This window comes from Lissotriton helveticus, chromosome 11, assembly GCF_964261635.1.
Source record: "Lissotriton helveticus chromosome 11, aLisHel1.1, whole genome shotgun sequence".
Classification (NCBI taxonomy): domain Eukaryota; kingdom Metazoa; phylum Chordata; class Amphibia; order Caudata; family Salamandridae; genus Lissotriton; species Lissotriton helveticus.
In genome coordinates this window covers 802,028,221-802,055,007 of record NC_136072.1, presented here as the reverse complement: position 1 = coordinate 802,055,007, position 26,787 = coordinate 802,028,221, and the positions used below count along the sequence as shown (strand labels likewise).

Below are 26,787 nucleotides of genomic sequence, written 5' to 3'. Positions count from 1 at the left end.
CATTAATATTGCCTAACGTGGTAAAAGGGTACAAGAAAGGATTGCTTTCTGTATACATTGTAGTTTGTGTACATTTGCATGTGGTATGACTGAATGTATGTATTTTTCCAATGTTAACTATTTGTTTGTGCATTGCACTGAATTGGAGGTAGAATGATACACCAAACAGCCGATATCAATACTGAGAGAGTGATACTCATCTGGGTGGATCCCGAGTCCATTATAAGTGTATTTTCTAGAATTGTTAATAATATAAATTGCAGACCGCAGCACTGTCAAGATACACCTTAGCAAGGTTTGGGAACCATGGGCCCGTCTTCTCACAGCTTCCTTATTGATCTGGGAAATAAGTAGGTCTAGAAAATAAACAGTCTAGAACAGATCTATGTTGTTAGTAAATTAGATGGCTGTTCAAGGAGTTGACTCTGAGGCTGGGAGAAGGAATGAGTGGGGCACACTTCAGGAGCAGATCTGTTGGGTAAGGGCCTGCTGAGGGCTACATACATGATTAACACACACAGCAGAAGTATACTTATATAAATCCACTCACATCTTTTACCACGTACTTCTGCAGGTCTTTGAGGGTCTTCTCCTTCATACAGCCCTGTTGAGGAAAGTACAGCAGATGATAAACCTAAGGTGTGTGTCACGGGTCCGTCACCATTCCCCATTCAGGGGCGAATGGCCCTTGGACTTATGAGGCGCTCACCAAGAAGAGGCACACCAGGACTCTTTCCTGGAGACCACATTACTGCAACCTCCCCTAAACCTGCGCCTCTCAAACGAGGTCTACTAGATCCCCACTACTCCCACAAAGTGCCACGGGCCTTCTTGTGTCAGGTGAGGCACTAAAAGCGCAGCCTGAGAGCCATTTCTTCTTAGTCACAGGAGCGAGATGCCAGGCCCTGAACACCCGCCACTCACAACATAAACACTAGTAAAACGGAATGCTGTGATTGATCAAGATAGAGCCATGTGACCTATTTCTTAGCCGTCATAGGGGATAGTGAATTAGTGGCTGATGCACGCGTGGCAAGCTAGGCTCATAAGTGTAGTGCTATGAGTGATCTGCAGTACAATACCTCGGATATTTAACTCCTGCAATGCATTTGGCACATGTCCTAAATCACTTGTGTGAAGGATTTTTCGGGTATTCTCAGAAGAGTAATATGTAAGGCTAAAGCTATGGCATACCAGTAGAGCTTGGGGCCATCATTAAACAAGGAAAGGTGGATCCGAATTCCCTTTCCTTGGGTACTGGATGACATTTATAATTTGGGTCCATTGGGTGCCTCGCCTAATAAGCCCCAGTACCACTGCACCTGTTGCACCCTTGATAAACCCCCTACCCCCCTTTACGTTTGGACCCTTGAAATTACATCTCATTACAAAGTTGTGTTTTTTTCGCTTTTTTTGTCCAGGAAACTTGGTACACTTTGGGAAAAGGAAGGTTGTAAGAGGGATCTGCTCATTCAGTAAATGCAGCTAGAAACGAGAGGCGAAGCTATGCAATGGTGTAGCGAGTACAGTGACACCGGCGCCCAGGGTTGTGAGGGCCATTGGCAGTCTAGCTACGTCACCGTTAGAAACGAACACGTTTGAACTTTAAATATCATTAACAACACACAAACTGGCAACACGCCTTGCGTGTGACGTAAAATGCCGTGTGAAGGAGTGGGTGAGCGTCTCTCAGGGAGTTCCCTTCCGTGCTCCTGTCGATATCTCGCGCCGCCAGCACACAGTGCTGAGGTTACACTGCCGCGAGCGCGCAGGAGATAAGCAAGGCCGCGCGCGCCTCTTACCGAGTCGTGCACGTAGTCCATGGCGTCACGCACGTCCTGGAAGATGCTGCGGAAGGACATGAAGAGGTTCCCGTGCTTGTATCCGGTCTCGCAGCTGCAAAAAACACAAAGAGGTGGATGGACCTGAGTAAGCACGGTTTATGCGGGTCATTTATCTGTTAATTTAGACATACAGGATAAGGACATAACTGCACTGGCAAGGACGAGTGTGTAAGGGGAGAAATATGAATATAGTCCAACTCTGAATTGGACTATACATGGGGACTCGCAAACATTTTACCAGGGGCCAAAAAGGTTGGTCTGTGGTGAGACTAGGGACGCATTGATGCCAGCAGGGTGTTGGATGAATCTGGTGGGTGTGTGTGTGGGGGGGGGGGGCGTTGTGGATAGGTGGGGTTTGGAGGAGTGAACTGAAGAATATAAATATTTTATGGCTTAACTGCACAATAAGAAACCAGAAAACCTGGGGCTAATCCCGGCTTCCACACTTTATCAAATTGTGTGATCCTAGGCCAGTGGTTCTTTACATTTGACATCTTACACCCCCACTTGATCACTCCTGAAATACGGAGACCCCCAGTCAATCATTATTAGAATCTGAGGACACCACCCTAAGTAATTTCAATGATTTGAACCACACAACAATACACAAAATTACTGAAACAAGCTTTCATCAAATAAATACACAAAGGAGGAAATATTTAGTTTAATTCACGAACAAATATGACAAAAATCTAAATTTTAATTTTAATGGAAAGTGTAGCATACGCATTCTAGTTGTTGCACGTCACGTAGGCGTGACGCGCGACGGCCATGAGAGATGTTGCGCGCGCAGCTTAGGAGAGCGCGCGAAGAGCTGAGAGCGATCGGAAGCGCCGGCCGGCGCTCCTCTGCACCTGTACAGTTGGAATAAAGTTCTTTACTCACCTATCAGCACAGTGCCTTTATTTACAATGCTGATACATTACAGTGGCGACGAGGGCGGGATGGCACCCACCGGAACCCACAAGGAATAGAAAAAAAAAAAAAAATCGAACCACCACCTCCACGTGGGCTGCAGCAAAGCAGGTGACCCCAGGCCACGGGGGACACGGCACTGAGCGGCGCCACTGGGCTGGTGAGTGGTGAGCACAAGGGGGCAAAGCTGCACCCACCAATAAGGACAAGCAGAGGAGCGTGGCAGTGCCACGGCAACCAGAGGGGCGGCGCAGTGGCCAGAGAGGCAGCATCGTGAACCACAGAAGACCGATCACTGCTAATACCTTCCAAACACACCGCGGAAGGTAGGAACAGCGCTGGCTGCTAAAGGGGAAGAAGGGGGGACCGGCACTAGGAGTCCCCAGGAGGACGCCGATACAGAAGTAAAAGACAGCACCCCAGGGAGCCCCACCAGCAAGGCCGTCAAGGCGACAGAGAGCAGGGAGGTGAAGATGAGCACACCGGCAGGCTATGCAATTGCACCGGTGCAATTCCTACCGAAACCTGGTGAACCCCTGATGAAGTGGGAGGATTGGAAGGAATATATTGACAATTTCATTGGGGTCCTGGAGGACGAAAATGAAGAGAAATTCACCCCCCAAAGGAAGAAACGAATCTTGCTGCTGAACCTGGGACCAGAGGGTCTCAGGATTTACAAGAGTCTGGTGCCCAAGAAGAGAGAGGACACCGATACGGATGTATATGCCCATGCAGTAGAAGACCTGGATGAGAGGTACCGCCCCACCATATGTGTGTCTGTGGACAGGTTCAACTTCCAGCAAAGGAAACAACGAGCTGGAGAAACCATAGAAGAATATGTAGGGGCCTTAAGGAAACTAGCAGCCCCGTGTAAATACGCACTGTGGGAGGATGAATTCATAAAGGACCAGATCGTGATGCATACTACGAGTACACAGGTCCAAGACAAGCTATGGGCGAGCGGTGACACCACGCTCAAAGAAGTTATGGTCATCGTAAAAAGAGCGGAGCTTGCTAGGAGGTGTGCGGCAGCAACCAAGAAAGATGTGGTCACCCCGACAATGGTGAACAGGATACAAGAAGGAGACCACCGTAAGGACCAAAGAGGAAAAGACTCAGCAGCCAAAGGAACGAGCAGGTGGCAAGGGAAACAACCAGGGAGCGACAGCAAGAAGTCGTGCTACAGATGCGGCAGTTGGTCCCACGAGGCCCGGGACAGAAGATGCCCTGCGTTCAGAGCCAAGTGCCTACACTGTGGTATCCTGGGCCACTATGAAAAGGTGTGTAGGAAGAAGCAATCGAAGGAAACCGTGAAATGCGTTGAGCAAGGTGAAGAAGATCTGGAAGATGTGGCAGAAGAAGAGGTGATCACGGTCCTGTGCATATACGACCAAGTGATGAGCATAGAAGGGAGGAAATCCACAAAACCCATTCTGGACATGTCAATGGGAGGAATCACCATCACCGTGGTGGCGGACACAGGATCCCCCTTCACCATCATCCAACAGGCGGTATGGGAAGAAACATTCAGACCCAAGTTGGAACCGGAATTGGAAAAGCTAGACATCAGACCGGTCACTTACAATGGGGACCGCATTCCAATGTTGGGGTTCCGCCGCCTACTGTTCGAATTCAGGGGCCGGTCAGCATGGTGCAAGCTGTACATTGCAGAAAAGGGACCCTCGGTCCTGGGTTGGCTAGACCAGGGGGACCTAGGAATTAAACTGGATCCAGGAGGGAAAGAGCAGATTTTACTTACGGAGCGAGAAGAATGGCCGGACATGAACAAATGGAAGGAGAACTTCCCGAAGGTATTTGGTGGCACAGTGGGGCGGATGGAAAACTTCCAACACAGGATTGTGCTCAAGGAAGGGGCCATTCCGGTAGCCCACAAGGTGAGGAATGTACCGATTGCGGTGAGAGACGCAGTCCAAACTGAACTCCAAGAGCTGGAAAAGAAAGGAATAATCGAGCCGATAACATGTGCAGAATGGTTGGCGCCCCTGGTGGTCGTAATGAAGCCAAATGGGAAGGTCCGGCTCTGCGTGGACCTGCGAGAACTGAATAAGAATATCGTTGTGGAGAAATTTCCCCTCCCCAGAATCGAGGAAATGTTGACCAAGACCAGGGGGGTGCAGTGGTACTCCACTATCGATTTGACCTCGGCCTATCACCAAATTGCACTGCACCCGGACAGCAAACGGCTCACCTCCTTCATCACCCCGTTTGGGTGTTACCAATTTTGCCGGATGCCTTTTGGTCTGGCCTCAGCAGCCGCTGTTTTCCAGAAAATGATGCACCAACTGTTCAGAGACTGCAAGGATGTCCAGTATTTCCAGGATGACATCTTAGTGATGGGCCGAGACCAGCAAGATCATGACCAGAAGCTGGGAAAGGTGTTGAAAACATTAGAGAACAAAGGTCTCACGGCGGAGTGGTCGAAGTGTCGGTTGGGACTGCAGTCGGTGACGTACCTAGGTCATGAGATCGGACGACAGGGCGTTACCCCCAAATCGGAAAATGTCAAAGCCATCGCTGAAGCACCGCCACCCAGGAACAAGGAAGAGGTCAGGTCGTTCCTGGGGATGGCGGAGTACTACAGCAAGTTTGTGGTACACTTCGCTTCCAAGACCCACCATTTGAGGCTGTTGACCAGAGACAGCACAGTGTTCCAATGGACACCGGAAGCCCAAGCAGAGTTCGAATTGATCAAAAGGGATGTTACCGGAGCCGTTCCCCTCAAGGGGTACGACCCACAAGGCACCACTATACTGACGACAGATGCCAGTGACAAAGGCCTGGGTGCTGTACTCATGCAAGACAGAGGCAGAGGGGAGATGGAGACCATCAGCTTTGCATCCAGAGCACTAACAGATACAGAGGGCAAATACAGCGTGATAGAGAAAGAAATGCTGGCGGTCGTATGGGCCATGATGAGATTCCGGCAATTTCTGTGGGGAACACGCTTCCTACTCCGAACAGACCACAAACCGTTGGTGAAGGTGCTGACGTCGAGTGGACATGCCAGTGCCACCCCTCGGATATCCAAGATGTCTCTAAAGTTGCTTGAGTTCAGGTATGATGTCGAGTACATTCCTGGGAGCCGGAACCGAGTAGCGGACTATCTGAGCCGGGCAGCCGCCATGGAGCCAGGAGAGGAAGACCCTGCCGGCAGTGGGGATTTGGTAGCTCTAATAGAGGACCAAGAGAAACTGATCAGTTTACAAGAATGGACAGAGTCATATGAAGAAGACCCTGACATAAAGGAAGTGAAGGGGTACATCGTACATGGATGGCCGGATAAAAGGAACATGAGAGCAAATCTCAAGCCGTACTTCGAAGTGCGGGAAGAACTGTCGATAGGAGACAAAGGGATCTTCACATACAGAGGGGACAAGGTGATTCCCCCAAGGACCCTCACCTCAAAACTAATGGACTTGCTACATGAGGGACACCTAGGCATAGGGAAACTCAAGGCCCGCGCCAAACAAAATTACTGGTGGCCAGGCATGGACGTAAGGGCTGAAAGGCATGTCAGAGAGTGTCCCCAATGTCAACGGGCGGACAAGACACTAAAACCATTGAGGCCAGCGATAGGAAAGTTTGACCCCCCTTCAAATCCGTGGGAGGAACTATCCATAGACATTTTGGGACCGGTCCTAGACGACCAAGGCACACAGAAATACGTGTGTGTGCTTATGGACCGATATTCTAAGTGGCCAGAATTGAAAGTAGATGAAGCCATGGACACGGAGAACATTCTCAAGTTTCTGTCGGAGACTTTCACGAGGGAAGGAATACCTAAATCGATCTTGAGTGACAATGGGCCCCAGTTCACGTCGGAAAAGTGGAACAAGTTCATGCACAGAAATGGTGTCACTGTCAAACACACCTCAATCTATCATCCGGCCGGGAACGGTCTAGTGGAAAGATTTAACAGGGTGGTGATGGGAGCCATACAAGCGGCCATTTCAAGTGGCCATTTCAAGTGAACAGAACTGGGAGAAGGCGCTAGAGAACATGGTATGGGCCTACAGAATAACTCCTACTGGAACGGGGTATAGTCCATTTCAAATACTGAGAGGACGTGAACCCTTTACCCACGACAACAGAATTTGGAAGGAAAAGCTCATCACCAGTGAATGGTCCCCCGCAGTGGTGCGGGCCAACCTGGAGAAAGCACAGACAATTTACAGCAATCACTACAACAAACGAAGGAATGTCAAAGGCACTGGTCTGGAGCAAGGAGAGTGGGTAAGAGTAAGATTGGCCACCCTGCAGAAGAAGGGAGACAGCAAGTACAGCAAGCCGTTGCAAGTGGTGGAAGTGTACGACCGGGCTGCCTTACTAAGCGACGGGAACGTGTGGTCCCAAGACCGCATGGCCAGGTGCAATAAAGTTTTGGGCTGGGAGCAACAGAGCGCTGACTGGGAAGACAAGGAAGGCCCCGAAGTGGAGGAGAATCAGGCAGCTGTGGAACAGCAAGTTGGAGATAGAGCGGGAACGGAAAGTGGAGAAGAAGGAGAAAATGGAAGTCAAGGATTGGAATGGGACAGGCTGGAGAGAAGCACGCATGGAGGAAGTGGAGAGAACGAAGGGACAGTAAACCCTGAGACTCAGAGTCAAGAGTTAATGGAGAACCCAGTCAGGGTCACAAGGAGTGGAAGGCAGGTGGTAAGACCTTCCAGATACCGAGATTTTGAATTGGACAATGAACTGTAAGTGACTCTTCTTGTTTAATAAAAAGGGGGAGATATGTAGCATACGCATTCTAGTTGTTGCACGTCACGTAGGCGTGACGCGCGACGGCCATGAGAGATGTTGCGCGCGCAGCTTAGGAGAGCGCGCGAAGAGCTGAGAGCGATCGGAAGCGCCGGCCGGCGCTCCTCTGCACCTGTACAGTTGGAATAAAGTTCTTTACTCACCTATCAGCACAGTGCCTTTATTTACAACGCTGATACATTACAGAAAGGTTGGAGCTTTTCTAAATTCAACTGAGACCAACCTTCATCCATATTATATTCTGTTTGACACCCTTGCAATGCTCTCATGAATCAATCTGAGCATACCAAGTTAATTTTTTGCCTTCAATTTCAATTTCCTTCACATTTACAGATCATTTTAAATGTTCAGCTTTACATGTTACTTTTTTATTTATATACACTTTATTATTTTTGTTCATAAATGTTTTTCCCAAGCAGTCACAGACCCCCTGTGAAGGTGTCGCTGACCCCTAGGGGTCCCCGGACCACAGGTTAAGAACCACTGTCCGAGGCAATTCTTTTATTTCCCTTTCCCTCCTTTTCTCTTTATTATCACATATACGAATACCTCGAAATGCACAACTTAAGAATGTGCACTATACAAGACCTTCTCCTGTGTTTGATATAATAAACTATATAATAGGTACCAAGGTCACCCAAAAAGTGCATATAACTAATGACGGGCCTCTTAGTACTCTATTTGCATTGTGGTTAGGGTTGGGGGAAGAATGATTGTTTCTACGTTCTTCCTAGAGCACTGATATCTGATGCACTAAGGTGAAGGGTTCTGCCTTTTAATGAAATACATCTTTTGAATTTTGAAGAGACGTATTCATATTTTTTCTCATTTGCTGCAAGGCGTCTTTTAAAATGAAGGTGTTCCTAAAGGTAAGCAGTGCAGGACACACTAGCTATTTCTTATTTCTAACTTCAATTAACCTATAAATAAACGCTAACTTGTTTATTTAACATCTTTTTAATGTTAGTGCTGAGTCAAGTAAGCAGTAGCCCAGTGCTGCTGTTGACCAGGGGGCCGCATGTAAAGATCAGGAGGTTGCATGCAGCCCCCAGGCCGTACTTTGATATCAATTTCTTTTTAAACAAAACCAACTGTAGTCTGGATGAGAGAGTGTAAGACTGAAGGTATTGTGAAGGAACCCAGTTGGGAAAAGGATGAGTGTAGAGGAAAGATATTTTAAAAGAAACTACCCTGGGAAAGGATGAGAGAGAGTAAGAGGAAGGATATTTAAAAAAAAAAACAAGTTTGAGACAGGATAAGAGCTTAAGAGGAAAGAAACAGAAGAAGAAGATATTGGGCAGGAGACTTCCCCTCTGGGCAGGATCATACAGTGTAATATGGAAGATATTATGCTGAAAACATTTCATGTGAAGTGGCTTAAGTGTGTAAGAGGAAAGACATTAGATAGGAAACTCCCTCAGTGGACGACACACCTTAGTGGAATTTTATGTAACTTAATTGGTGGTATTTATGTTATGGCATGTTGAGCTATTGTAGTTTATATAGTGGATAGCCTGCAATTAAATAGGCATTGTAGCACTTTTGGCTATGCTGCACTAACTTTAGAACGTGGGTTTGAGATTTATTTTGCAAACCAGAGTCATTCAGAATAAATTCGTGATGATTGTGGCACAGATCTTGCCCAGTTAACAGTTGCATGTCTGGACAAGGTGAGAGCCGATAACGTTGTACAGGGAAGAGAGAGGAGAGAAAGAAAGAGAGAGAGAGAAAGAAAGAGAAAGACGAAGAAGAAGAAGAGAGAGAGTATTTTCAATATCTACAAAACCATAAGGGCTGGCACGATAATTCCAGTAGGTCTGGAACAAACTCCTACAAGAGCCAGATTCCCCGCATGGGTTGTGAAGGGTGACGGACACCTTGTCCATTTGAGGCTGAGAAAACAGGAATTTAATCACTCCAGAGTCACCACTCTTACAGTTGGCAGGCCTCGATCAGCTCCATGTCCCAGATGACACGCTGGGGGCTTTTTCCACCTGTTGAGCCATGCACTGAGTTCAGACCTAAGTCTGTTGCAGATGCCCTCCATGCGCATCTTCTCATCAGTTGGGTCTGGTGCAGGTGTTGAATGGATCCAGTCAGTTCCCTTTAGCAGGCACAGTCCAGCTCCTTGTACAAGCTACTCTGTCTACAGGTCACATGAGTAATTCATCTGGCTGGTGTCTCAGAATTAAGCCCTCTTTGGATGAAGATTATGAACCCAGCTGGGATTCTGTTACTGGCCTGCTGTTGTGTGCAGGCTTCTTTGTTGTCCAGATGTTGATGAATGAACTACTGGTATTGATCAAGTTTAGTACTTACAAACTTCAAGTGGCCTAGGTCTAATTCTGAGTAACCATAGATGTGATGAGTATTGTGCTCATAAAACTGAGGGATTAGTACATTTCACCCAGGGCAAAGGGAAGCCTACAACAGAGGAAAGAAATTAGCAGGTTACTGTCCCCATTCACCAGGTGCTTCAGGCTTTGGGGAAAGGGACAGGAAGGACATATGTGCAAACTGGTAATTTTTAGATGGACGTAGCCAGCTTACGAAAAGGAGATCATCATCTTGTTTAGCATGCACACTGGATCCAAATGAACCACACAAGCCCACTCATGAACCATACACTCCATAAGCATTCATACATATTTCTACATACTTTTTCAAGGGACTCCAGTTACGGGCACTTGACAAACCTTTACTGGGGATAACTAGTATGCATATTCCCAAAAAGGGTCCATGTAAAAAGGCCAGTGCTCCTGGACTAGAATCACTCTGCCACCATTGCCACTCACTGCACAGCATAACTGAGAGGCTAGTAGCCAACTTCACTCCGAAAGGGGAACACTTTGCATGTTTGTGTCATCTGATGATGACAAAGTCAAAAACTATGTGTGGCACCTCCAATGGGTTTTCAGGATTATCAAGAAAAAAAACATAGGACAAGAAACACTATATGGTAGGATGTGTTATATTGTGTGGATTTCTACACCACCTTATCACCCACCAGAGGATTTTGGCGCTTTGCTGGTGTGTGTGGGAAGTCCTCGGGGCCTTACTCGAACAGCCGGGCCACCAGCTTCTTACGGAATTCAAGAAGGATAGGCCAGATTTGCTCAGCAATTCAGCTGACTTCATCCCAACTTACAGTCAAGGAAAATATTGAGCCAGAAAACCGGTTTCCGCTCAAATGTCTACAGGGTGTAAAAACATGGACACAGGCCCCGAATTCTCTGCCCCAAGCTTTGAATCCATTCTGAGGGCAAAGAGCATGGTTTGCGAAGGTGTTCCCTGCTGTTCAGGGACACAGGATTTAAGGTTTAATGGGGCTGGGCTGGGAAACTGTACACTGTGCACTGTTCAACTGGGCTACTCAGTGTCAGAGATGGGGCACTCAACCGTAGTTCTGTGAGACCCTTCAAGGAGTATTCTTCTTATTAACTGGTGTGGGGTCCTGGTATTCCGATCAAGTAAGGATATTCACTTCTCACAGTCTTCAATGCATTTGGTTATTAATAATGATGTCTTACTTTACATATCTGGAGCAATTTGAGAAGAAATCTACCAAGCAGGCATAAAGATAGGTTTCTAGAAAGACAAAACGAGAAAGAAAATGCTGATTAAAGAAATATCCAATCACTTTCCAATACAAAGAAATATACTTGACCGTAATATTTTGATTACATAATTAAAAGATGCCTGTACCGTCTTGCCTGGACCTGAGAGAGTGAAATCTGTTTGTGTCTTCCATTCTGACACTCAAAATACGAGGAGCGGTGTTTGTTATCTTGCCTGATCACTGAGATGAGACGTTGTGTGTGTGCCTGAGAGAAAGAGGGAGAACTGTGTGTTTGTGTATGTGTGCGTGGGTATATGAGTGTCATCCTGCCTAACATCTGAGAGAGAGGCAGAGCTGTGCCGTCATCCTGCCCGACACTTGAGAGAGAGAGAGGGGGGTGGGGGGGAGGGCAGTGTTAGTCATCATGTCAGAACCCTGAAAGAAAGAGGGCGAGAGGAGTGTGTATGTGTGTGTGTGTGTGTATGGGTGTATGTGTCATCCTGCCAAGGCACCAGAGCGAAGGAGGGCTGTGTTAGTCTTCATATCAGACATCTGAAAGAAAGAGGGAGAGGAGAGTGTGTGTGCATGTGTGTGTGTATGCTTTTGTGTGTGTATGCGTGTGTGTGTATGTGTATGTGGGGTGTGTGTCATCCTGCCCTATACTTGAGATAGAGAGAGGGGGGCTTCGTTAGTCATCATGTCAGACACCTGAGAGAAAGAGGGAGATAGGAGGGTGTGTGTGTGTGTATGTGTGTGCGCGTGTATGCGTGTGTGTGTGTGTGTATGTGTGTGTGTGTGTATGTGTATGTGTGGTGGGTGTCATCCTGTCCGACACCTGGAACTAAGAGCTGTGTGCATCATCCTGTCTGACACAAAAGGAGAGAGAGTTGTGTGCCTCAACCTGTCTGACACTCGAGAGACAGAGATGTGTGCATCGATTTGTCTAGCACCTTAGAGATACACATTACAGATATGTTTGCACCATAGTATTTGAAACCTGGGAGGAAGTCGGAGATCCCTATTCCTACATGTCTAAATCTGGGTCAAAGTGGTAATAAACCAGCCTGTCGATATTCAAAAGTATGTCATTACTACGCATGCTTTACGTCACATGCCATTACAACTTGGTCGTTACAACGACCGCGTTGTTACATTGCAAACCATTACATCGCAAGTCGTTACAATGACTTACTGTAGGGGGGCGAGCTGGACTTAGGAATAGTATAATTTACTATTCCTACTCCAGTTTTTGCAAAGCAGGGAAGGTGTTGGACTGTAAATCCAACACCAGCGCGTCTCTTACAGCAAGTCGTTGTAACGACTTGCGATGTAATGGTTCGCGATGTAACAACGCGGTCATTGTAACGACTGCGTTGTAATGGCATGCGGTGTAAAGCATGCGATGTAAACGCTGTTTCCCGGATATTTAGGTCTTAAGTATTTTTGAAGCAATATTTTGCTCGTTTACTTTTCATGCAGAGAAGCTCGATATTTTGACCATAGGGATTTTGATCTCTACTTTGGTAGGTGGATTTTTTTGCTGTCCATCTATAGGACTATAACCCCATATCTGGGCAGAAGTGTAAACCAGAAGAAAAGTAAAAGAGCTAGAGCAGTCTACGCTTTGTTCAGTTACCAGCCAATCAATGAAATGCGGGCTTGGGAGAACCAGAGGTTCTGGCATGGGCAGCCTATCAACGTGTACGGTGCAAACAAACATGCCTTTAGCCTAGGTGTCCCACGGGGAGTCGAAACTTTCGGAGAGAAAGGCTGGGTGCTGCATGGGCATCCATTAATTGTTGATATTGGTACTGCAGTGCAACCTCTAGCTGTTACTAGGCCAGATATTAAAGTTAGAGGAAACTGGCCTGCTTCCATTCAGTGCTGTGCTCTCCAGAGTGCGACTGTTCCTGAACGGCCCAGTGGTGCAAAGCAGACCGAAGCCCTACACTGCAGGACCCAGGTGCTGAACTTGCATCCTACAAAGCAGTGTGTCTGGTGAGGGGTAGTTTGCTGGGTCCTCTGCCTGTTTTTCCCTCCCAGCAGTGTGACCAGGGGACAGCTCCCCGAGCCCCCCACTCAGCACCTTGAGACCCTCACAGGTGAGTAGTCGTGCTTTATAATAAACCTGATTGATTGATTGATCTAGTGTAGACCTCAGAATTGTGCTGTGGTGAGATGATTCGTGAGATTCAAATGGGATGATGGATGGAGTGTCTGACTTTACCTCATCCACTGGTAATTACTCTACGCACATTCCAGCCCATCGTTTTTGCATTCTGTGCTACTGCAGATTAACCATTTTTCCATCATCAGTTTGTTCTGTTTTAGTTGTCCTAAGTGATGTAGGAATTGCCAGAAATGGGTCGTGAATTTACTGCGCAATTGATAATCAGGCTGCACCAACCACTCTGTTCACATCCAACAGGGCTGAAATATTTGAGTTTGCTTTTGGTCCCATTTGGACAGGATGCAGTCTAGCAGTTTAGATTCTTCCTTTGGGACAGACTGGAGTTAATTTGCATAAAGTCAGTCCCCTGTGTTATGGAAGAGACGAACTGAACTTAAAATGATGGAATTGAGTGCATTCTTAGCAAAAACAGCTGTTAAGATTACTTCAGGCATTTGCATCCATTTAGATAATTAAAGAGTATTAATGAAAAAAATCATAACTAATAGCCATTTTGTTGATATCCTGTTATCAGTAAAAAGAAAGATGCCACCTTGCAAGACCTCAAACCCGCCTGCATATGTTTAGGGTGAGCAATTCACCACTTCAAATATTCCTTTAGACAGTTTATTAAAAGATATTGTGTTCTTAAATTTAAGCCATGGAACAGTGAACGCTCTGTGTGAGACATCTGTACCATGGAATCTGGTGATATGGCCATGGAATACAGGTCTCTTCAGAGCATCTACAGCAGTAGTCCAAACCCCAGAATAGGAGAGGCCTGTAAGGAAGAAGTTCCCGAGAGGACCGTGAAGGACAACCGTATCAGGAATCATCAGCCACAAAACAGGAATGCGTGTGATATCCGTAGGAATAATCCAGCACCACAGGAACGAGGGAGCGACATGTAATCATGTAATAATGCTTGGAATCCGGGACAAGACATTGTGTCACAAAACTTTCAAAATATATTTTATGCTTTATACAGTTTTTCTAAAAGGTGTTTGCATTAGGTAAATAAATTGATATGTGTATGTTACATAGATAGCAAGGATTTAGAGCCATTGTGGGAGTGATAGGCCTCAGAAGAGAGATATGAACAGTCACAGCAGTAATGCATTAGAGGTATTAGAAGTCTGTGTGAGACAATCATAGCAGAAATCTTAAGTCACAAAATAGAGACGTAGGTGACTTTCATAGTAGCAGTGTGGGAGCTCCAGGATAACAGGAGCTCTCTGTAAGGTATGCATAGCAGGAGGGGTAGACATGGGTATGCGAACAGTGTGTGGCACCCACAGGAGCCTGCAGCAGACCGCTAGCCCTGTGTGTTATAGCTAAAGCAGGAATGAGGGGATATTGAACTTAACTTGAGCCCAACACTTTTTAACATCTACGTGGCACCCCTGGCAAGAGTGATGCGCAAATATGGTTTCATCCCTGTGTCATATGCGGATGACACGCAGCTCCTCTTCCCATTTCGTAACCTCACCACAGAAACAAGAAACTCCTTCTCCGCTGGCATGAAAGCCGTCGCACTGTGGATGTCCACCAACTTCCTACAGTGCAATGTCAGCAAGACGGAAGTAATGCTGTTTGGAGACGCCAAATTACTGTGGACCCCTGACTGGTGGCCCTCTGATCTCGGTGTCGTTCCAGAGCCTAAACAGATTGTCAAAAATCTGGGGATACGCCTTGATCAGGACCTTTCGCTCAAACAGCACAGCAATATGGTAGCTGGCGCATGCTTTCACATCATAAGCATGATGCGTAGAATTTTTCCACTGCTACCGGACTCCTCCAGAAGAACATTGGTGCAAGCCCTTATATTGAGTCGTATTGACTATTGTAACGGGCTACTCCTTTCTGCCAATGAAGGAGTTCTAGACAGGCTTCAGGTGGTCCAGAACACGGCAGCCCGCCTTGTTCTAAATGCTCCCCCCAGAACAGCATCAAAACCTCTGCTGCAGAAACTACACTGGTTGAGCATTAGACAAAGAGCCAAGTTCAAGATATGTTGTATCATTCATAAATGCCTGAATGGAAATGGCCCTACATATCTGGAGCAGAAATTTACCTTCTATACTCCCTCCAGATCGTTGAGATCTAGTGAGAATTTTCTGCTGACTGTACCTCGTGTAAAAAAAACTAGACATGGAGGGAAAGCCCTATCTGTTGCGGGGCCCACACTGTGGAACAAACTGCCCCTGACCCTTAGGCTCTGCACAGATCATTTAAAGTTTAGGAAGCAACTCAAAACTCTGCTATTCACCGATAAAATCTAGACCCATTCTCTCATCTGCATAGTGTTGGACTCTATCTGGTATCACAGCGCAGAGATACTCCGGTTGGAGTCGATTCCAGCGCTATAGAAACCCATAAATAAATAAATAAATAAAAGGACATAGGGAGGTCAACAAACCACTTTGCCAAAGACTCACAGCCTACCTAGAGAGTCAGTGTAGATTCTCCTGTGTCCTTTGTCAAATGCAACTTGTGGACCCCAGAAGCCCCCACCTTACCTGACATGTTGAAGAGGGTATTGAGAATGTGGAACCGCTTGGTGTCGTCTCTCTGGATGAACTTGTTTGGGTAGCTTTCCCAGATTTCTGATCTGAAATGAAAGAGTGAAATAGGCCCTGTAAAATAGGGTGCAAAGTCTTTCCTCCAGAAGTCTGACAGGACCAACTGACAGGAACTTAATTTATGGAAGTTAGAAATGGTTTAAATTTAGGTGATGTTGGAGCCATTGATCTTGATGACATTGGATTAACTTTATCAACATGGAGACAGTGTATGTGACCCTTTGCAGGTAGTTAGTAGGGGAATTAAAAAGTGGGAGATTTTTTTTCTACCTGGAAAGGAGAAATCTCATTCCCTCAACTAGAGATCTGATATTCACATCTCATATTATCTTACAGTCTCCCTCTACTGATCTTCACTGTACATGCTGAGGCTTCCGGAAGGAGCCTGATGATACAGAAAAGGTCCAAAACTACTTCAAACCCTAACATGTAAAGTGCTTCAAGGACTTGTCTTTCCCATGAATGTTAATCAAACTAAATTAAAACTTTAAAAGTGGAAGAAAAATTGTCTAATTTAAATTAAATGACCCTTTGTAAGGCCTGGTAGATGCACATAGGGCCTTTGGAGGACAAATTGTGTATAGTTTCCCTAAATTAAACGTTTCCTAATTTGTCAACATTTACTATAATGTCTCCTTTCCCAGGCAAAGCCTATAACCCGGGAGTTCATTGTGCCGCTAGTAATATAGCGTAGCATCACAGCTGTCTCGGCAGCCCATTTTAAGATGGGTGCCCTAGCTGCAGTGCATCATCTATTACAAATAATTGCTGCCTTTCCAACCCCATACATGATGAGTTTTTAAAATATAAATGAAGTGGGTTATGTGATGTATTATGGGTCAGTACGAACGTATCCAAATGTTGCGGGTGGATGGGCAGGTGGAGGCCCTCTTACTGTTTAATTATCCAGCTAAGGCTTCTCGTGAGCCACACACTATCTAGTATTACCATTTATATAGTTATGCTGGTTTGGTGTCAACCCTCTAAATGTTCACCTGGTGTGAAGATTAAAAAGCGATGGCAAAGTCTGGCCTGGCAAGCCACTAATGTTTACAAAAATATGAAATAAGTATTAAAGTTTTACAGGTATATAAAAGTAAAAATGCTACTACTCTAACTACTCTAACCCTAGGCCTAGTTCGCGTAGTAGCGCTATGGGTAGCTACGTGAAGTGCACTTCTCACTACACAAGCTACGAAAACTGTGTAGGGTGGTAGGGAAAATGCTGTTCGCACTGATTGCACAGTGCCGGATGCTTCTCCGCACTGTGCAATCATTGCAAAGCGCATCTTGCACAGTGCAAGCGGTCATTTTCTGCCTTTCAAGTAGATTTGTACTCGAGCGGCAGCTTCGTCAACGCGGACTGGTAGTTTCTCATCACGAGTGGTCGCGAGCATACGCGACCACTCGCAATGAGAAACCTGACCGACTCGCGTTGGGAATCTCTCCAGGAGGTTTATTTTCCACGCTCGCGATCGACAACTTGATGTTGCTGATCCTGAACGAGGCAAAGTCTCGCCGGGATGTTATTTTGCTCGCCCGCTGTCGCCAACTTGATGTTGAGGACCGTGAGCAAGCAAAAAATGCCCGCTACCCTACGCGTTTTTGCACTGTGCTACGTGCAATCGCGTAGCACGTAGTTGCGTGAACTACGCACGCTGCGCGAGCGTAGCATAGTCCTATGCCCAGGGTTATACTACACTCTGAAGTTAGCATGCATATGTTTTGAGGAAAAGTTAAAAACTGTCCCAGCATAGAAATAAATTAAACTAAACTAATAATGACAGTAGAAATGAAAGAAGAGATTGGCCCATCATCATCATCAGCTAACTCAGGTTCACCAATATTTTATGAACTTTACTTTTACACTATCTACATTTCAACATGGTGGTACATCTGCAAGTGTTCTATCGTCCCCGAATATGCATGTTCAGGGTGGGGGTGCTATGCTTGTGCATGGGAGCCAAGAAACTGGCAACAAATTATATGTAGTCAAGCTAACTGAGCATGTGCGCAGCAATTATGGCTCTATAAAGTGATCACAAGGGACAGTCTCAACCTGCGGACTACATTTTTCAGTGGAAACACAGATTTCTCATTTCCTAGTAAATGTTGGAAATATTCCACGTTTTAGAAATTTTGGAAATTAGCTGCAGATAGCTGGAAAAACCTCTGTATTTCCTGTACATGTCGTACCCTTGCCTCAAATTCCAGGTAGAACGACAGCCTGAAAACCCATCAGAGGTGAAAGGCTTGCGCCAAGCAGGCAGTCCTATAGCAGATGTTATAAAAAATATTCTAGACATAAAGACGAGCATTGACTTAGATATTAACTCATTGTAATAACAGCTGAGATGGGGGGCATCTGGGCCGAGCACTCTAAAAATATGTTGTTGTGATATTTGTATAAGAAATCTCCTAGTTGCAGGTAGGATATGACACGTTAATATATGTTGTTAATGTATTTTTTTCACCGATGATTACTCAGATGTCTGCGTTTTCTTTAGAGATTTGACCTTTTTCCCTTCAGAAATGTTGACATCTCTACAGATTTTTATAATTTTGCCTGAAAATCTGAACTGCGTCTAGTATTGAGTCTCTCAATTAAGCCGGTCTGCCGGAGTGGAAAGATTTGAGGCTGGACTTTCGGTGTCCATGGCTGATGTTTTCAGGGTGCTGTACCTGAGCTTGAGAAATATGGGGAGCCCACAGTCAAAGCACTTGAAAAGTTAAGGTTACACCAGGTATACTTCTTCTCGCTGGGAGCCCTCTCCTTCCACAGATGGAGTTGTGCCCGACAACCTGCTAAACGAGACCCATTTTTTCATCTGAGGGGAAGGTGGAGCAGTTAAAACAGGAAGCTTCTTCTGCTACACAGTGGGCATTATGGACTATATCGAGTTAACAAATCTTTTGTGTAGCAGTGAACCTACACAAGGCTCTACGTTCTTTACATGGGGGGGACAAGAATGCAGGAGACCCTATGGCAGTCTGTAGAAAAACTATATGCACCAAAACGTCATGTCAGAGGCCCATCTCAGGGATGGTCCTCATGTATTGGCCATGATCCAAGCAGGTGAGAGGTGCATTATAGGATGATGTCAAAAGTCTAAAAGGAAAGCATTGCAATGTTTCCCTCCTTATGCATGGACCGTATGTCCTGGCCGTGGTACAAGTAGGTGGGAGAGGATCACATCTAGAGTTTACAAGGCAAGCTTGCAATTATTCCCGCCTCGGGTGCTAGCCATGGTCCAAGTATTTATACAAATCAGTGAAGTCGGTGTGATTTAACATGGAGACCCTCGAGGAGGATCTGTAATTTAATTTACTCTAGTTTAGTTTTAGTTTCTGTATTTATAGAGTGCCCATACTCCCTGGGGTCTCTTGGCACTGGGTTTGCAAGGTATGGTCGAGAAAGGCATTATACTATGTGAGATGGGATGTTTTTCCTCTGAAGTGGTAGGGCTTCCACGTGTGGTGCTAGGAAAGATTTTCTTCCGTAGGAAGTTTTACAAAAAAAAGGTATGCTTAAAAGCTGTAATCAGGGAGTGTGAAGCGAATAGTATGACAAATATCTAACAATTTTGGCAGCAAGAAAGGAAGAGGTATTCCCGAAGCAATAATAGTAAATTAAACAATGCGTTTCAATTGAATCCTTTAATGTCTGAGCTTGTACATACAAATGTACCAACGGAGACAATCGCAGAGAATACACTTTCAGCTCTTCCATTTTTAAAAGTATAGTGTTGCCATTATTGTTGCAATGGAAAGGGTCACCAGATGGTTTGGGGACAGGAACGGTTGATGAGTATCTCAGTGTATTAGCACCGCATGCTTTGATGTTTATGTGGTTCCTTGTTTACAGCTGAGCCTGTTGTTACTCCGAGGGTTTGTGATTTGTTTGTAATGAGGATTTGGTGTCCCTGGATGTGGTTGAACTATCTCGGGGTGGAATGCAGTTCGGGTTTAGAATTTCCTTTAATTACAAAGAGGCATTGGATTTATGAGTACCAAGTGGCACGTTGTTTTATTGTTTGTGGCACGTTGTTTTATTGTTTGCATCTATTGTTCTACTATTTGATCGGGTGGCACATGTGCCTCTGAGCTTTCTCAAGGCCAAAAATAGTGCAGTTCGAACATAGATGACCAACCATATTGGAAATCGTTGTTTATCAGTTTAGTTGCGCTCAGTACATCCTTCTGTATGCCATTCGTTAAACTGAAAGCAGCAGAGCAGCAGTCCACATAGCTGTTTAAAGTGATGATGTCATGGATTCTACATACTGCAGGTCAATCCCAGTTCAGCATCCGGCTAACATGTCCATAGTGGGTTGTCCTCTGTTTGTTTCTTGTTTGATCAACTTTGCACTGCTCTGTATTTCTGGGTGATGAGGTCAGCCCGGAGGAATCCATGATTGCCTACTTCCAATACTAAACAGAATGTTAAGACCTGCTATAACAGTGTGGTATTTGGCTTACTGAAAGACCCTCTAATTGTATTGGCACTGTTTTAAGATTGAGGTGCCGAACAGTTGTGTGGTACATTACCTCAGGGCCATTAATAGGGGGTGGAACTGGGGCTAATTACTCTAGGCCCAGCTCTAGGTAGAGCCCGTGCTTCAGTTGACAGCTTTTGGGAATATAAATAGCTTTTAATACAACAAGCACTTGCACATTCAATAATCTTAACTTTGAGACCTACTGTCTTTGCCAATGCCTTTTGTAGGTGGTGGGCCCAGCTTTGACAAAAAAATCCTATGATAATGTAAACATTGAAAGTTGTTCAGAGAAAGCTGAGAATGTTAATCAAGGACAAAAGGATATGTGGCATATTTCTGGAGATAAAACACTCTAGGAGATCTGCTGCTTCTCCCTGTTTGAATAGGGGAAGAGCCTATTTTCAAAAGCAGCCGGACACATATTTAATGGGATAGCTGATAATGGAGGTGTGCACAGAGACCGATGCACAGCGTGTGTGGTGCCAGTACAAAGAGGTGCATCTTTATGTGGTTTGCAGAGTTCAGTGAAGATTGCACACAGGATGATGTCCGCTGCAATGCTATGGAAACACTTCTCCATTATATGCTCACACATTTCCCTGAGTACGTGAGTCAGAAGTTGGGCTGCTCTTACATTTTACTTGTACCAGCTTTGAAAGCGAGTCATAGCAACTGTGAAAGCAAGGAAGGCCAGGGAAGATGCCCAGGAGGGAGAGAACAACTTGGGGGCAAAAGGAGAAGCACCTGGGTGAAAACAACATGGAGCATTCGGGGGGGGGAGAGAAGTATATGGCGAGAGAGAAGAACACAGAGAACGTGGGAAGGAGCGCATGGATGAGAGAGTGCAACCCGGAGTGCGTGGAAGATAAAAGCTCCCAAGGAAGACAGCTCGAAACCACATGCACTCTCATGGAGTGCTTTAGCAAAAATAGAAATGCAGTTCCTTAAAAGAGAGCAGTGGAAGGACACTAGTAAAGAGACTATGCTCCAGGGGCGTGATAAACACAAGATGAACAAGGCAAGCCTTCGAATAAGAAGCAAGTAAATGCGAGTGACAATTAAACCAACCAATAGTAAGCAACAGGCAGGCTTTAAGTTCACTGTAAGATCTTGGTAAATTTGCGCTGCCTAGTGGGCTTGATTTACTCCAGATAACAGGTCTAACCATGACCTTGTGATTGCCACCTCAGGACTAGAGATGCTTTGAGGAGAAAGGCCCGTTTTGGTGAGGGTTGCGATTACAGGAGGAGGATTGCTCCTACAATAGTGAAGCCTGCAGTATCTGCACAGTGCCCAATAAGTTATGCTACAATTCATAGTTTCCGCATTCAATGAAATAAATATTCACTAATTCAAACATTTTATGAAGCAAAAAAAAATGCAGTGTTCACACAAACAGGTATAAATGTAAAAACTGTGTGATAGGGAGAGTGGTCCCACATATTAAAAGTAAAAAGAGAATGTGAATGTGATTCTATATGTTCCACTGTATACTTTCCATTTGAGCAGGCAATCGGTTTGTGTTAATGTACCTGCTTCTTATATCTCTGTGCAAACTGTAAATCTCATATTTGAATTCTGGCATATCCACTCACCTTTCCATTCTTCTAATGGCGATACAATACCAGAGTAGGAGGGTCCCCCACCATAACGTTTGCCCTCCCCCAACAAAGGTTATCACATCTCTCTATAAAACTTTCTGCCTGCAGCAGTAAGGATTGATGGCAATATGCCAGGAACCCCTGCTGTGTGGATTCCTTCAGGCAGCTCTATTAGAAACGGGATGCCGTAGACAAAGCGTTGGGAACTTGTAGAGGTCAATCGCGGACGTCATTGCCTGCGTACCCTTATCCGTCTATCTCCACCAATGTATTCTAATCTCTTTCATGAAACCAGACCTTTAGGCGATTTCTTTGTATGACGTGATCGAGAGGTCACTATCGGAATATAGGAAGAACGTTGTCACCATTAAATTTGCTATGTTTTCAAAAACAATAAATGTGCTTTTCGGTCCGACCTTTTTGCCTGTACTAGGAACGTTCGGGGCGTTCGATGTGACCTTGGGCCGTAAGCGGCAGCGGCGCCCGGCCTGGGGTAGCCGCGGCATGTTTCTGTCTAAATCTCCTTAGCATTTCCATGCATTTGCAGGACAGGATCATAAGCTGGCAGGCCGGAGGCGGCAGCTGCTGGATCTCTACCGCCCTCCCCCCGCCTCCCAGTCGGAATAACAATGGACTTTGCTCTAATGTTTTGCAGGGAAGGCACAACACCTAGCTAAAAATACCTCCGAGCACTCCCGGAGGGCAATGAAGGTGCACGTGGCACCGTTTGATCGTAGGGAAGTCACCCTTGACCTTAGGGTACACCCCCTATGATGGGCACCCTTGATGTGGAAGAACAACCAGAGCTGGTGACCTTGGAACTGGGGAACCGGGTTCGAGTCTCGGCAGCGGCTCAACATCCTTTGGTTCTGTACAAATCACTTTAATCTCACCGTGCCTACAAAAAATGAATGTGCCCTTGTGTAAGGCAGCCGACCCTATGGCAGTCTGTAGAAGAACTATATGCACCAGAACGTCATGTCAGAGGCCCACCTCAGGAATGGTTCTCATGTATTGCCAATTTTCCAAGCAGATGAGAGGTGCATTATAGGATGGTGTCAGAAGTCTACAGGGAAAGCATTGCAATGTTTCCCTCCTCATGCACGTACTGTTTGTACAGGCCATGGTCCAAGTAGGTGGGAGAGGATCACAGCAAGAGTTTACAGGGCAAGCTTGCAATGATTCCCGCCTCGGGTGCTAGCCATGGTCCAAGTATTTATACAAATCAGTGAAGTCGTGTGAAGTGAAGTCTGGCTGCCTTTCGAAGCCAGGATACAGCGGAAAATCGCTTGTATGACTCACATGGCTGTACACCACAAGTCACCAAACTACCTCACTCAAAAGCTGACTATATCAGGGGGCTCGAGATCCACCAGAAGCACAAAAAATCTCCTCCTGAAACCGCGAAGATTTCGGAAGGAAAAAACTTATAAACGATCCTTCTCTGGAATGGCACCCAGGATCTGGAACGCTCTCCCTCCCGAAACAAGGATTATCTCCTCCACTGCTTTTTTGAAGAAAGAAGTAAAAGCCATCCTTATGGCTAAATTCACTTGAACTCTTTTTTGGATATATCGAACACACTGCACCGACTTTGTATTACTTGCTTATTTGATTGTCTAATTGTACTTTTTGTTTTATCTGATTGCTATCCTATTTTGCTCCTCACTTACTAACTACTACTATTTTGTACCCAAAAGTTTGTTTAACCACTCCCTTGTTTCCCTTACCCCTCGTTTCTGTAAAGCGCTCTGATATCTGCAAAGATCTTGTTCGTGCTATATAAAACTTTGAAAACAAAAATAAATAAATAAATTTAACATGGAGACTGTCGAGGGCATGTTTAATTGACTTTAGTTTAGTTTTAGTTTCTGTATTTATAGATTGCCCATACTCCCTGGGGTCTCTTGGCACTGGGTTTGCAAGGTATGGTCGAGAAAGGCATTATTCTATGTGAAATTAGATGTTTTTCCACTGAAGTAGTAGGGCATTCCACGTGTGTTGCTAGGAAAGATTTTCTTCCGAAGGAAGTTTTACAAAAACAAGGCGTAAATGCTGTAATCGGGGAGTGTGAAGCGAATAGTATGACAAATATCTAACAATTTTGGCAGCAAGAAAGGAAGAGGTATTCCCGAAGCAATAATAGTACACTAAACAATGCGTTTCAATTGAATCCTTTAATGTCTGAGCTTGTGCATATAAAACGTATCAGAGGAGACAATCACAGAATACACTTCCATTTTTAAAAGTATAGTGTTGCCATTATTGTTGCTCTGGAAAGGGTCACCAGATGGTTTGGGGATAGGAACGGTTGATCTGCATGAGTATCTTGTATTAGCACCACATGCTTTGATGTTTATGTGGTTCCTTGTTTACAGCTGAGCCTGTTGTTACCCTGAGGGTTTTTGATTTGCTTGTAATGAGGATTTGGTGTCCCTGGATGTTGATGGACTATCTCGTGGTGGAATGCAGTTCGGGTTTAGAATTCCCTTTAATTACAAAGAGGCACTGGATTTATGAGTACCAAGTGGCACGTTGTTTTATGTTGTGTAAATGTAACTAGTGCTCATGTGAAGCATTCCAATACATTGGTATCGAGGGCGCGCTAAATAAAACTGCAAAAAAATAAAATAAATTGAGGCTCTCAACCACATCTAACCCATACATGACAGAAACATTCGATTCAGGCAAGAGACTCCCAACTTTTGAGGCAAAATGGCATTATTTTAGCCGTCGCCCCCCTGAAATTGCTTCTGTTCCACTAAAAGTCAATGGGAAAATACCTTGCACTGATTCCCAGTTTCTTGTTCTGAAATGTTGGCATGTATGCAATTTCTTGCCTGCCCCTGTCGTTCATTAATGCCTGCTCTCTTGTAGTACCCTTGCTGTCTCTGAATTAGGGGTCATCTGTCCCAGGACTTTCAAAATTGATTATTTTTTGTCTTCGGCCCACCTGCAAGACTCTGGTCCATTCCTTCTCTGCATCCAGTGAAAATTTGCAATTGTGACTCTTTTTCCTATCCACCCCACTTCCTATATTACGTGTGATCTCTAGCAGGGCCGGGCTGGGAACCCAAATCAGCCCTGGTAATTATGTTGGACCAGCACCTGGTGGGTGTTGGTGGGAGGGGGGGTGCCTATGCCAAATACTGCTTCTTTTGTTACTGGGGACGGGGGCGATGTTGCAGCACTGATGCTAAATCACCCCCCAGTAACAAAACCGCCCCTGAGCACTGCAAAACCTCCCCCACCCTTACAGCCTCCCAGGAAAATGCCCGAGGCCCAGTACGGCCAGTCCGCCCCTGATTGGGCAGTGACTCGTTTATTAAACTCAAGTTTCATATTGTTATTAGAGTACAACCTTATCTCCCCCTCGAAGGTTCCATGTCGCAATTGCTTTACAGAGGAAAACTTATGAGGACATATTCACAAGCCGAGTAGCTGAAATCTTACCTCCTTGTCTGGACTTGGCGCCTTGTGACTTGGTTGTCATTCAGTTCCGCTGTTTATGAGTTGAAATGACACGAAAAGCAGCATGGCATAGACTATCTGCTGACCATTAAGTTATTACCATTGTTTTGGATGGGCGGGGTAACCATGATGCACTCTGGGCATAGCAAGCTCCACCCCAATGTGACATTCACCCAATGTGACATTCAAAGGCGTAGCTATAGATATTGCAGCAGCTGCAGTGGTGACCAGGGGTGTTATTGCCCACTGCACCTCATTCAACTGGTGAGCAAGGGAGGCCATTTTCGGAGCTTGCAGTGGTGACCCAGCGCCCTTTCTATGCCTACGTCACGTGCGACAGCGCAGAAAGTATGCACCAAAGATGCCAGCTAGAAGGTAAAAGTTAAAATAAATAAAGAAATAAAAATGCTATGATGCTGCAAACTGCTGTACAACGTGGCAAAAACAATGACAAAGCCAAAAGATCTCGCTTAGGCGAGTCCTATTGGCTTAGCCAATGCACTTTTTTTCCTTGTCTGTTTTGCCTGCACCCTTCCACCCATCATCCAGTTTTCTGTCTTGCCCACCCCCCTCCTGTTGTCTATCTTGCCCCCCACCCAACAGCAGAAAAAAAGGCTCTGTTACGCAGCCAGCCCTGGCTGTGGCATACCACTTTTTCTCAAACTTTACTTTTAGCTTTGCTACACAGCCATACTGCTGTACAAAATGGGTACATGGCTAAAAGACACTGGCAAAGCCAATAGTACTCGCAAAGGCAAGACCTATTGGCTTTGCCAATGCTTGTTTATTTGGTAAGAGCCAACAGTTACAGAGACACTTGTAATAGACCCTTGCTGCCACTTAAGGTGCGCCTGAAGCAGCATCCATCTTGGAAATTACCTTTCAAAACCATTCCGGGATGACTGCCCATATGAATAAATTTGTGCAGGCACAGAGGCGGTCATCTGTGTTTTTAGTATACTATACTAAAAACCCCCAAAAAGGTGGCAATGGCCGCTACTATTTTACTTATACTTTTTTGAAAACTATTCATTTGTGACTATTCATGCATGCGCACACGCAGACAAACATTTTTGAAGGTTTTTATCAAATTATAACTAAAACAATTGAAAGATGGCCACCCATACGTATGGATGCAAGTGCATGTGTGTGCCAAGCTGGGCGAACATCGCTGAATGTTTTTCGTATTCTTTACGAAAAAACATTCAGAGCAAAGAAGCATTAGCAAAGCCAATAAATCAGCAGTCAACACCAAATTGCCAGTGCTCGTTTTCTGGTCTCCAGACATGAACACAAAACTCTATATATAACTTCCGGAAGCTAAAGAAAATACTACAGATTAAATCATTTGAATTGGAGACAAC

The 26,787-nt window shown here is 45.4% G+C and overlaps 1 protein-coding gene across 3 annotated transcripts in view; it reads right to left on the bottom strand.

Moving 5' to 3' along the window:
* Positions 1–26,787, bottom strand: part of LOC144791966 (cytosolic purine 5'-nucleotidase-like) — a 409,269-nt gene that overhangs the window by 83,132 nt on the left and 299,350 nt on the right. For all 3 annotated transcript variants that reach the window (XM_078666825.1, XM_078666826.1, XM_078666824.1), the window contains exons 5-8: positions 15,790–15,881; positions 11,072–11,129; positions 1,803–1,896; positions 551–604 (exon numbers count right to left, since the gene is read on the bottom strand). In XM_078666825.1, coding sequence (XP_078522951.1) covers positions 551–604; positions 1,803–1,896; positions 11,072–11,129; positions 15,790–15,881 — 298 coding nt within the window. The remainder of the gene's footprint in view (positions 1–550; positions 605–1,802; positions 1,897–11,071; positions 11,130–15,789; positions 15,882–26,787) is intronic.